The sequence below is a fragment of the Falco biarmicus genome, chromosome 8 (genome assembly GCF_023638135.1).
Source record: "Falco biarmicus isolate bFalBia1 chromosome 8, bFalBia1.pri, whole genome shotgun sequence".
NCBI classification, from domain to species: domain Eukaryota; kingdom Metazoa; phylum Chordata; class Aves; order Falconiformes; family Falconidae; genus Falco; species Falco biarmicus.
In genome coordinates, this window is record NC_079295.1 from 21401017 (window position 1) to 21414556 (window position 13540).

The 13540-nt window shown below is 38.6% G+C and overlaps 1 protein-coding gene across 8 annotated transcripts in view; it reads right to left on the reverse strand.

Annotated features, from left to right (window-relative positions):
* METAP1D (methionyl aminopeptidase type 1D, mitochondrial) overlaps positions 1-13540 on the reverse strand; it is a 56537-nt gene that overhangs the window by 16069 nt on the left and 26928 nt on the right. For 4 of the 8 annotated variants that reach the window (XM_056348911.1, XM_056348910.1, XM_056348909.1 and 1 more), the window contains 2 exons: positions 5442-5608; positions 2734-2883 (listed from right to left, as the gene is read on the reverse strand). In XM_056348911.1, coding sequence (XP_056204886.1) covers positions 2734-2883; positions 5442-5608 — 317 coding nt within the window. The remainder of the gene's footprint in view (positions 1-2733; positions 2884-5441; positions 5609-13540) is intronic. The other 4 variants (XM_056348914.1, XM_056348917.1, XM_056348912.1 and 1 more) reach the window with 3 other exon arrangements.

Sequence of the window (13540 nt, forward strand, 5' to 3'; positions counted from 1 at the left end):
AACCCCCATTTTCTGTCATTTTCTGAGTATCCATGGAGTGGAAAATGCACATGCTTAATATAACATTCTTCTCACTTTTCTTTTGGATCGACTTGGTCCCTGGAATGCTTAGAACTGAAATTTGAAATCTGGTAGGAAACCTCCCTCACTGAGAAGAAGTGCCTTTGAGGGTTCCTCTGCAAATTGATTTTGATTTGAATGAGTTTTGAGCCTTTGAAAATCATACTTCGTACATATATACTACAGTGGCTGTGATTTTGGAGGACTTTTTAGTAACATGTGTAATATAGGTAGGCTATGGCACAGGAGGCATACTTACCCATATATTGAAATATTTGTTGAGCACGCACAGAGAATAGCAGAGTGCACTTGTGTACTGCGCTGAGGATAAAACCATGTCTATTTGCATCTTGTTCAGCAAAATCCCATGATTGGGCAGATGAGGAGTGATGAACCCATGCAAGACCAGGAATTGGGGTTACTGTGCAACCCCCCTGCTTTGCAGTAGTCATTTGCAGCCTCTGCGCTGGGATGGCAGCTGCAGCCCCAGTGCGCTGTCTGTATTGGATACTGCAGCCATTGGTTCTGGATAAATACAGGTTTGTTGCTCCTGCCTTCGCTCGCCATTTATCATCTTCAGCCCATAGACAAACTGAACCGCTATGTACCAGATTGGGTGCTGTCTGCTGCTGCTCTGCTCAAGGAATCCACTGTGGCTTTTGGGCACTCGAGCCGTGCCCTGTGCATGACAGGCTTACATGCTGTGAAAAGTTCTGCTTTTAACAGTATCTGCTTTACTTTTAAAGGAGCTTTTGCTAGCTGGGCAAGGTTGGGGAGGCACATACTGTGCACCTCATCCCTTATTTGGGACAGGGCAATCTGATGGTATCTAACAAAATACTTCCCTATCATAGAATTTGTGGCTTCATTCCCAAATCTTTAACTCAAACCAAGGAAATGCTATTGTATATAGTACCACATTGTATTTTTAGGTCCCACAGGCAGTAAATGGTAATATCAAAACCATGCTCAGCCCCAACTTCGTCTCTCTGCATCCATGCGTTGTAGTGCACCTTTGTTATATTAGGGGATGTTACCATCATTAGCTAAAGCACAGGGAGAGCTGGCTTGGACAGCTGTGTGCGAGGTGGGTTCAGCAAGACAATAGGAACAGGTGGAGCGATGGGGCTCTTCAGATAAAATAGGAATGCAGAGTTTATCTTATGAGAACAGCCTAAAAGAGCTTGGTTTGTTTAGTCTGCTGCACTGAAAGCTGTAATAGCTTTATTACTGCATGAAGGGGACAGACTCAAGGGAATGCAGGAAGCCGTTTGAATTAAAGAGCGGTGTTGGCACAAGAACAAATGGGTATAAACTGGCCACGTGCAGCACCAGGCTGGAAAGCCGAAGATGCTCACTGTCAATGAGGGAAGGTTTTGCAGCATCCTCCCAGTCAGGGGAGTCTTGACCAAACATTCAATGGTGTAAAATGGAGCTCACCACTTGTCTGCAGCTGACCTGGGCAGTGGTCTCGGCACCACAACTCTGCCGCCTCCCTCCTGCCACCACAGCTCCTGGTCACATAATTCTTACCTTATACACCTTGCTCCAAAGCATTTGTTATATGTACTTTGCTATTATGTATGATTTGGCACATACTATGAACTGCATCATAAACTACACCATGCTGCATACATATATATTTTACACATGATAACAACCAAAAAGTATAAGTGAAAAACTGCTCTCATTCAAAACCCACATTGTACCCTGATCCTTCAGAAACATGTATATGATCTTAACTTTACATAAGTAAGTTTTACTGTACTGGGAAATAACTGCACATAAGTTAAACATACATGAGCCTATGTAAGATTAAAGGTTCAGGCACTTTTGTTATTGGCCACCCCAGCTCCAGAATTTAAACCTCTGGGAAAGTGAAATGATAGAGGAAAGAAAAATGCATGGTAAACTGATAATTTTTTCCCCTTTTAAGTCAATGGCATTGACCTACAGTCCCCACCTATCTCTGCATCTCATAGCTACTCAACCCATTTCACCCTATCCAGTATGCTATTACATGAAATACCAAGGCAAGGCTAAAAAAGCACTCCATCTCCAAAACCTGGTAGTAGGCTCCTTCCAGTATATTTTAACTTGGGAGGTATTCTAAAAAGCATACTGCAGAAACATTTCTGGAAACTATAAGGCTTTATTATCAATGCACTCTGGAAAATTGTGTGGAATTTGGCAGCTGTTTTTTCCAATGGCAGCTCTACGAGTTGCACCAGACCCCGTGGGACAGCGAGGGGCTGAAGGATGGACAGGAGCAGAGGGGGCAGCCCAGTCTTTCGGACTTGCACACATGCAGAGCCAAAAAGCGTGACATAGGAGGAAGATGGGCCATGAAATGAAAGAAAAAACGTAGCATGGGCCTTATGAGAAATTCACATGATTTGGCACAATCTGAACAGAGGGAGATTACAGACAGAGAGATATTACACCTGAGTCAGCAACTCGCTCTAATTACTGCATAGGTCCAAATTACAGAAATAATTGAACAGGTATATCACGGACCGAATCAAAAGTTAATAAATCCTTCTTTTTTCAGGATCTAACTCAAAATTGGATGCATATTAAGGGAAAGTTAAAAAAAAAAAGGTAGGAAAAAACCCCAAATAAGTGAAAGTGTAAAAGACATCCAAACTGTTATGGGACTTCTGCAACTGTTACCTTTAAGCCCTTTCCAGCCAGAAGCAGGACATGACGGGCCAACTGACAAGCTTGACGAAGCCCTTGAATCTGATCTTCGTTCTTAATTTCTATGTCGTCTCCCCAGTCTGGTACAATGCCTGTCGTCACATAGTCTGGCTTCTTTATGTGCTTGGAGAAAAAGGATTGAAAATGAAGATCAGAAAACTGAGCATGACAATGGGATCATTTTCTCAGATACTGCCTCCTGCTTCATGGCAGCTTGCCCTTTCTGTCGTAGTATCGACCTTCCTAAGCCATCAGGGCAAACCCTCAAGGCTGCCTCAGTATTTCTTCCACTGCCCTTTTGAACTTAACATTGCCTGTTACTACTGACTTACACAGTCTGTTAGCCTCCCAGAGCTGAAACCCCAGATACTGCAGCTGACTTCCAGCGCAGACAGTTGTAAGTTTTGAAACTGTGACCAAGATTTAAAAACTCTTCATTTTCTTTTCCAAAGAGGTACACTTTCTAGAAAAGGCATTTAAACACTGGAACTGACCAGACAAACATACAGAATTAGGCTCAAAAATAAAACTGATCAAATCCTTAGTTTCTTGTTCAGATATAACTCCCGTTAACTTCCATGAGACTGCTTTTTGACTATGAACCTTAGGATTTAACTTATTTTAATTTAGAGGGTTTTACTTATGAATCTAGTTCATATGCTCTGCCCAAATCTGTCCATCTACAACATTATGCAAGGGTATTCCAATTCACTGTGTCAAGGAAAGTGTATTAGACTTCATTTTTTCCACACATAAAATTCTCATCCCTTGTACAGAGATGAAATTTCATTTCTGATTTTTTTAAATCCACAACACGTGTATGAACACAACAACCAATAATAATGGTAATATCTTGCACAGAGATGGAAATGCACTTTCTCTTGGAGGGTCCTGGACTGTTGCACAGGCTGGGGAAGATTCCCTTTGCCCACCACAGCCAGGCTGATCCTCTGCCATGCTGGCCACAGGGCACATTTTGCAGTGACTTCACAAAACACAGAATAAAGCTGGCAGGTAGGAAAAAAAGCGGGCACTTGGGCTGTACACAACAAGACCATACAACAGCAGGGTGTAGGAGTAAAGAGTGGGGCAACCAATTAGCTCTAGCGGGACTTCAAATAGGAAGACTATTGTTACTCCTATGGACATTTTATTTCTACTCTGACAAAACCCAAAACTAACTAAGTGGACTTCTGTCAACAGAATTTCAGGTTTACATTTCGTTCAAATTAATGGTATAGCAACCCTAACAACATCCTACTGCAGTAGTTTGGGACTTAATTTATACTCCCCACCCCCCTCCCCGACTGTGTGCTGGATTAGCAACTCCATACACAGCACCCTGGCTTTCCCCTTGGAGGGCACTTATCCTAGTAATGGCTGAGACCTGACCCTGCTGACCTGTAAGGCCTGTTAAGGGAGAAGCCCAAAGCAGTGTACGTACAAACATCTATGTATACAGTTTCATACCAACTTCTTGAAAAAACCTGTGTTATTTCAATGTGATTTCTGGTATGCTCTGTATAAAGTAGTAATTTTGCCCTCAAGTTTTCAGAGTTGAAGAACTGGACTGACTTTTAGACAGTCTGAGAACTCTGATCTGTGAAGACAACTTTTCAGTATGACAATACATTTCCCCCTTCTTTATCCTAAAAGAAGCATCTAAATATAGAAAAAAAAAGTTTATAAGTTCTACAATTTTAAAAGTTTTGCAAATATATAAAGTATGTAACCCTGTCTTCTCCCTGCACACAGAGCTTCCACAGCATCTTAGGTGTAAAAGCCCTACATTCAGCATCCTTATCTGCTTTCCTATCTAACAGCTTTTTAGTATTTCTGGCCCATTGAAATACTCTGTATTATGGATAAGAAATCTATGATAAGATGAAAAACAAGATTTAAAAATAGTAATAATACACATCCTGAAAAGCACTGTTTAGAAAGGGTACTTTGGTCTTCTTCTGGCTAAAGGAAAGATACTCAACAGTTAATCTATATGCTGCAATTAAACATGGGAAAAAGAGAAGAGAAGAGAAGAGAAGAGAAAAAGAAAAGGAAACCAGAAGTGGAAAACATGTTAAAATTGCATTAAAAAGTTCCAATTGGCTCTAAAGTAAATAAAAATAGAAGTATATGTTGCAGGAAAAAATCCCCACTCATGCACAGTAAAGACAAATTTAGAACGTGCAGTGGGGTTGCAGAGCAGCCACCAGCAGGTATTGTATGTTCTCTTCCTAAATCTGACATAACCAATTAACAAAACCTTCAGCAAAATATAAACACTTTTATAATTAGCTTGCTAGAGATTTATACAGAAAAGGACTCAGATGATCACGAATGAGCCCTACTGACTTTCGGTAGGGCTATCTATAATTTTCCAAAATGAGAATCTGGACACAGAACTATTAAGTGTTGACAGATGATTATAAAATTCCATGTTTATACTACCATAACTGAACAAACCCAAGGTTTAAACTGTCTAATAAATGGATATGCCACTGTGTTTAACAGGGTAGGTGGCTGAAAACTTCTTTCACCAGTGCTACTGTTTTAAATACCAGTCCAAGCAACAGGATGATGATCCAAACCCCTGGCTGTCAGACAATGAATGCACTTGATCATGCCTGCAGTCGAACTCTATATTGACTGAAGAACAGATTAGATAATAGAAATCACAGTACCTTAGGAACTGGGTGAGCTGGAGAAACTGTGGCTGGCCAAACTATACTATAAGCAGTATTTCTTTGTCCTTGAAAAAAGAAGCATCTTCGCTGTTGATTGCTTGACTGCCTGTGCAGGTAGATACAATTACACGAAGAAAAGATTATGTGGCAGCGAGTCACAGAACCTGTTAACAGATAAGTTAAAAATGGTTAACATTTTTTTTCTGCTACCATATTACAAAATGGGAAGTATGCAAAAAGAACGGCATCATGTAAAACAAACCACAGAACTCATGTAGCAGCTAGGGGTAGTTCAAACTGTTCACATCTTGACCGTTAAAGAAAGAGCATTAACACTGAGAAGCAATAAGAACAAAAAAACTCCAAAAACAATACTTCAAAGCTTTATAAAATACCAGATCTGTTTTGGTTGGATGCATTGAAAAGTAGTGTGGGTAAATTCCCCAAAGCTTACAGACAGGAGTGACACTCCAGCTGGCCCCCGCATGGAGCAATTTGCACGGCTAGAAGCTGCACTCTTCCAAGGCATGGCAAAACAGTGAATAAGGGACAACAGCAAGACAAGAGGAGAGAAAAAACGATTTAATGTTGATTTCAGACAATATTTTCAGCTGTACTTTTGCAGAATTGATCACCAATTTGAGCATAACCAAGCTAATGTTGCTCTTGTCATTTGTGCCAAGACACAAGGAACGGGATTCAGTTTGTCCTGCCTAGCAGGGCAATAGAACAAACTTCCAGAGATATTTTAATCTTGGCCAAAGCCAATTGAGGGGATTAATATTTGTAATTGACTTGGAATATTTGAATCAGATTTCCATTTAATTCACTTGGGAATCTAGGATGACAGTTCATCAGAGTATTCATTGCTCAAACTTAGCTGCTGGGCAATGATGCATTTTGCCCCCCTCAAAACAGAAAAAAGGGAAAAAAAGGGGCACTGAGGCTCAAAGGTTGTTCGAGACATCAAAACCAAAACAATGCTGCACAAAAGATGATGCTAGCATCAAAACAGGGAAACATCTAAATTCAAAAGGATTATTGACACTGTCCAATTAAACTACAATTACACATAGTGCGTATTTCTATTACTCAAACATTCTACAATCTAAACAAAGAGAATTATGTTTTTGAAACATAAGCTTAACATAATAGTTAATCTGCTTCTGAAAAATGTCATCTGTGTACAAACACAAGAGCAATCTTTTGTGGCAAGTAACCCACATAAATAATTACTCTTTATTAAAAAGGAAGTGTTTTCATTTAAATAGGAGTAACTAAACATCTTTACATCATAGAAATTAAGAAATTAATCTACTGTGTATTTTGTAACTATGCAGAAATGGTTTGGGTTTTTATTTTTTTTAGAAGAAGAGTTTCTTCCATATCTTGTATTTTTTTATTTGATTACTTTCCTTCCTTTCCTTTGGATGCATTTATCATATCCAGATGCAGAAATTATCCTTTCACATGCACACTTAGCTTCATAAATAGCCCTTTTACAGCATTCCGTGATATACAGGAAATTTTAGTTTTGCACCTTTTTTTGAGCCCCAAACCCCAGAATGAGTGGAATGGTTGTACGGGGTTTGCTTTAGAAGTGTTCCTGACTATCTCTTTGCACACTGATCAGTGCTATGTTTTGTTACCAATATCTGAAAAGTTGTAGAGACTTTTACTCAGTGCAAGCGATTTTTTTAGTATTTTTTTTTAAACTGCTGATAAGTAACAAGGCAGAGTTGGAGAGTGAGGCCCAGATCAAGCTCTCAGTATCACCTTGGTACCCCGGTGGAAGTTGCCTCCTTCAAAAGGGAAGAGAGTGTCTCTATGGAAGTGGAGCTGCCCAGTTAACAGAAGGCTGGATTGGTTTGGTGGTGGTTTAATTATAATGTAATCAACAACCTCATAATCTTCTGCTTTCCTAGGCTTTCCTTCACAATTGTCCAATTAAGGAAAAAAAGAAAAAAGCAAAGAAATCTGGGCTATCTATCCTGCACAATGTGTAAGTGCATCCCAAAAGCCAAAAGCATCCTTTGAACTCCCTGGCTGGTTTGCACCCATTTCTGGAAGCACAGAAACTGCTGAGGCAGTAACTTCTGGGCCATCGGAAGCAGCAAGCGGTCTGCCTGCGTAAGCTGAAGTAGCTCTTTTACAGAGTGCAGTGGAAGTACCTTGCTCTTACCACAGCTGAAGGTATTATAAATATATTGAAAACCCACATTCACTGATGTGGTCAGCTAAAGTCCATGTGGACATCAATATGTGACCGTCTATTTCAAATGGTCTCCTTGACACATGGCATGCTGCCCAGGCACCTTGTCTGCTGTGTAAAAGTTTAATTGGGGAAGAAAAGGTGCAAGAGTGCTTGTCAATTATTCAACAATAAAACTCCAAATGTCCAAAATACACACCCTTAAATACATTAAAGCAGCTTATATTCATGAGTGCATGCCTATTGACTATCCCACATTCATAAGGGATACCATTTTATTTGGAATAAAATTTTCATCTCTATTCTCCAAAAGATACACTGTAAGTGTTGTCACAAGATAACAGGATAATAAGGCACTGTAGTCTGTTGTTATTATACTACCTACTCATTATAAACCAGACGCATACAAAAGTACCTACTACTTGAAAAGGTGAAATGCGACAACCGAGTAAGTATCACCATAGCATAATACAACTCCAGAAATACATCACAAGAATTATAAACACAGGACAACTAAACCTTTATTTGAAATACAAAAAATTGTAACAGAAAACATTCTCCTACAAAGTAAAAATAAAATGGCTTTAAAATATAATAAGGTTACTGTTCTATAATGAAAATCTGGACTCCATCCGCACACTTCCTTCCTTAAAAAGGCCTTCCTAATGTCTCCACAGCTCCTTTTATTATTTAAGCTCCCACATTCACAGCTAATTCGATATAGCAACATCATCAATCACCAGAGACAGGAACAACTGGTTGTATTCTCCAAGTTTGGCGCAGATACTCCCTCCTCCCCAGCCCTTGCACCTATCAAAGCTTTTCTCAGTGCCTTATTTGCTTTTGTAACATTGGTGCTCGAGCACATCCTTTTTGTTAAGCTTTCTGTGTATATTAAATACTTTAAGACAGTTCATAAGCACAGGATTTATGCAGCTTCCAGTGGGGACTGCAGCCACGTGAGACAGCCCCAAGTCTGAAGCCGGTAACACAACAGCACAGCCAGGGTGCAAATTTGACCCGTTAGGTGTTTCTTCTCTCCTCCAACGGCAAGGCTACATCACCTGCTACAAGTAGCAGGGTATTTACTATCAGCTGCCGTAAGGAGAATTATTACCAGCATTACTGAATCACATCAGCAGATACAATGTACCCAGCACAGAAAATTACAGACAACTGCTCCTCTGACTCAACAGTGAATCAGACGGTGCCATCTGCATGCACGCACGTCCTGCCAGAGCTGCTGGATTCCTCAGCATACCTTCCAGATCTTAATTTGTATTAATAATATAAATATGCACTGCGAGCTTTTGTGAATTACCAGATGAATCTATCTTATGTGAAAATTACATTTTCTTTTTCTTTCAAATGAGTCAGCCAAAGGGGCTAAATACAGAATTCGAGTATGATGATGGGTGGGAGCATTTTAAGTGACTGATTTTGCAGCACAACGTGCCCTATATTTATTAGCCTTTTACTCTAGGTCTATTTTAATTGTTATCTGTTCATGCATGCTACACTATATAATGAAATGCTCCCATTTCACTCACAGAGTAGAGAGTTTTTTATGTGTATCTCTATTAATGACCCTTAATTAAGTTGATTTTAGTCATTTAAATGTGATTTTCCTCTGGTCAAGAAGTATTTTTAAAGGGAGATGTTGGAAATGAACTCTCACATAAGCCCTTTTCTAATGCTTCTTGTTTAACAGTTACAGCCATTTATCAGCCATGTTTTCAATGAATAAGGTATGGGGTAGCCATGCAAAAAACTGCTCATCTACATGATTCATCAAATGTGATTGTTAGCAACCATTTTTTTGGTATTTATTTATAAAAGACTTCAAATTTCCAAGCAATTAGCAAGAGTGTTACCAAAGGATAAACTCTGTGTCAGTTCCAAGCTATAATAAATACAAGGGTTCATCTTAAAAGAGCCAAGAAAAATTAACATATTTTAAAATAATTTAGTCAAAGTATCAGCAGAAGCACAGTACCAAAATTATGTAGGAATGCAAAAATTAACATCCAACCCATTTACGAAGTAAAATCAATTTGCTCTTGGTAAAGTAAATCTTACTTAAGATATACAATTAACAACATTAAAAGCATTTTTCTGTTAACTCTTTTTCAAAATAGTTGATTTTTTTTTTTTAACTGAAAAAAAGCATGACTGTGGAGATTTTCTTAGTATATATGCATTTGAGAGTAAAACACTAGAGATCTTTAATTTGACTTGTCAGGTCATTTTAATATTATATTGTGTTTTAGCCTCTTGTGCAAATACTATTTTTGCTGAAACTTCAGAGGAATAATGTTTAAAGTGAGATATTAAAAATCTATATGGGTAACTGTTGAATCCAACCAATGAAACCAGGTAAGAATACATTGTTAATTACCAAATGTTCCCATTTTTCAATCCAAAATAATGGTTGTGGCTTGAAAGAGCTTCACTTGTAATTGTAATTCTAACTGTCTAATAAAACACTGACTTTGTAATCCCCATGTTGCAAAGGTACTTCCAAGCTTCAAAAATAGGATGGGAAAGATTAAAGGTTCTTTCCAACTCTGAGTAACCTGTGTAGCAGAAGAGCAGCTCACATTTCACAAGCAATAACCTGTGCATTTGCTAAAAAAAAAAGAGAAAAAAAAAAGAAAAAAGGAAAAAAAAGGGAGGGGGGGGAACAACATAGGGAAATGCCTGAGGCAGAAGTTGAAACTGATTGGGCAAAGTAGAAGGACAAGAGCCCTTGAAATTAAACAAAAGCAAATTCATTCTGTTGACAGATGTTGATTACATCAAAGCTACGAAAAAACTTTTTCCCCTGTTTCTTTTTTTTTCCTTTTTTGCAACTAATACCTCCCTGTTTTCTGTGCATTAAGGATATAACATATCTTAATCAACATAACCCAACACATAACAATTTTTAAATTTGGTAAAAGTATATTGTAATGAGGTCTTAACGACAGGCTTCTCCAAACAAGACTGTATTCACATGGTCATGTCTGCATACCCGTGCTGGTCACGCCATCATCAGCCCCTTACTTCCAGGGGTTAACTGCTCTGGCAGCCAAATAAAATACAGAGAGCGCTGTGTAATTATGGAGACAGTCAAAGGGCAGACTCTATTTTGAAATCTATTTGTGCAGACAAGGTCTTCCAATTTCGCTTACAGGAAACAAGCTGGTAAAGGGGGTCTCCTCCTCTCCAGATGCTTTCCACACGTTTTTCCCACATCAGGAAATCGTGGACATGGACACCATGCAGCACTGTTTCCTGGATTGCAGGACTATGTCATTACAAGAAGAGCAAGTCCATGCTCGTGAGAAATATTTCCTCCTAATTGCCCATATTAGGCGAAAGCAAAACCCACAAGGACTACTGAAAATGTGACTAGCAGCAATTTGTAAACAGGACACAACCACAGCTGTCACGATGGCACTGGAAAAGAGAAAACAGAAATGAAAGGGTAAAAACACTCTGTTTTTAATAGCATGATTGGGGAAATGAAATATTCATCAGGATAGATGTGGCTTCAGCTACAACAGCAACACATTGGTGAAAACCTCGGCAACAGTACGCTTATGACTGTACCCTGATAAACTGAAACACAGGCCAGTATCTTGCAAACATTCTATTCTAATTGACTTTGTTTTAGTTAATTATTGAAATTAATAACACAAGTTGTTTAGTTAATAAAGGCACTAACAGAACTGCTGTTCTTGTTACTTTCGTAAGAGGGAACAAAGCAAAGCAATGGCAAAATGCTGGCCGACTCCAGGGAAGCAGAATCAGCCCCTCTGCCGACACCACTGGCACTTCTCCCTGACACTGAAAGAAGTCAGATTTGGCCCTCAGGACCAGTTATGCTCCCTGCTAATTACAATTTTGCCCTTATGTCACGGAGAGCAGAACCGGGCAAGCTGCTGTATCCCAATACAAATGAGGTTTTTAACTGGGTGTAAATTTGTAAACGATGTGGGAACACATTCTTGTTTGGCTTTACTTAATACGACTTTGTCTAGACCAGCACACTAAAATGATGAATCAGTACCTTCTGGAATAGTGCTGTTCTTCTAATTCATTATTCAGTCAAACTTATAGCCAACGAAATAGCCGTTCTACAAGTTGGTAAACTGGGAAACCACAGAGGATCGGAACCTCTTCTATTTACAGGAAGGATGACAGCCTAAGGGTACTTCATCCCAATAATAACAACATTCAAGTAACGGTGCCCAGGTCATGACAAGCCATGACCCTCCCCATAGCTCCTTCAGGAAGCTGGCTCGGTGCCACCTTTTATCAGCAGCAACAGTGCAACTTTAACAAACAAGAAGAAAAGAAAAATTTAATTTTATATCCTTAAAAATCCCTTTGACCAGTTGAGTAGTTGTGTATATACCTATATGCACAGTCACACCAAGCCAGTACAAGAAATAAATTCACTGACTGAGTAAAACCCTGGTTTGATTAAACAGTACTTTCTCATTTTAATAAAAGATTTAAAAAAAGCAAAGTATAATCCAACTATATCTGAATGGTATTCACTCGTATACCAAAGGAAATTAATTGTCTATTACGGAAAATGGGACTGGGCTATACAGGCTTAACTTTGGGAACACGATATTGCTTTATATTGCTCCAATAGAGCCTTCCATCCCAGTGTTATTTCTACTACATTTTCTCTCTCTGATAGACTAACACAAGTATAAAATAAAAAGGAAATGTTGCCTAAAGCAGTATCACAGCAAAATGAAACAACTCAGGTACAAAGGCTGGATGAAGCGATATTAAAGAGTTTCACACACAGTTAATATCAGGGGAATTTAGGCTCCAGATCACAGCATCTGGGAAGTTTCAACTTCTGTGACTAGCAGGAGAAACATTCCTCTTATGTTACTGCATTCCTATATTGAGTAAATTAATTTATCATAAAGTGAATAAATTAGAACAAGAAACATGTCTGCTCAGGTTAGCATATTTAAATACATATTTCAATCACATTCTATCTATCTTTAGGTTTTTTAAAAGATCACAGAAATTACTTTCGCTTGAAAGATTGGTTACTGTATTAATTATTTTCATTTTGCAGGGGAGTAACAACTGTTGGAACAAGTTATTCAGTTTAAAAAATAGCAGTTGTTTCAGATTAAAATAATAAACTCTTCAAATAGTCCTTACACACATGCACAATACCCAATCTTGTTTATATGCACCCACCCACAGCTTCAACATTCATTGAATCCTACCGGGATAAAATCTTTTCAGGTGCTCTGTGCAACAACTGTTTTTCAACTGGCATGTTTATTTCTGATATACATGCCTGGTACATTATTAAATGTTGAAAATAAATCCTACTTTAACCTCTTAAATTTCCAACTGAAATGGAAAAAATACGTCTGGATCACCACGAAAAAATGTTTTCCACAGAAACCCTTTCAGTGGGTGAGCAAGGCTGCTGAAAGAAGAGTAACCTTTGCATAGAATATTTAGGAGTGCTTCTGAAAATTGTATCAGGATTTTCTGTGTAGCTTGAGATACAGAAAGAGAATGGGTGGTCAGGAGTCTTTTACCACACAAAATATAAGACTCACTGCAATAATAATTTTCAATATACCTGCAGCTGAATTTCTATGGATACAAGATGATTTCTGAATTGTAAACCAGTCTTATCTCAAAATTAAAACAAAAAGTGTACACTGCTAGCAATTTTGGGATGAATATCTCAGTAAAATAAGATTACATTCCTACTAATTTGGTAAAAATGACAGTTAGCAGTGTTTCTTGCCTTGTATTAAATGTTAATTACTTTTGTTGTCCTGTTTTCACATGAAAACACAAGTTACATTAGGACAGTGAGCGCGTACTGAGAAAACAGCTATAT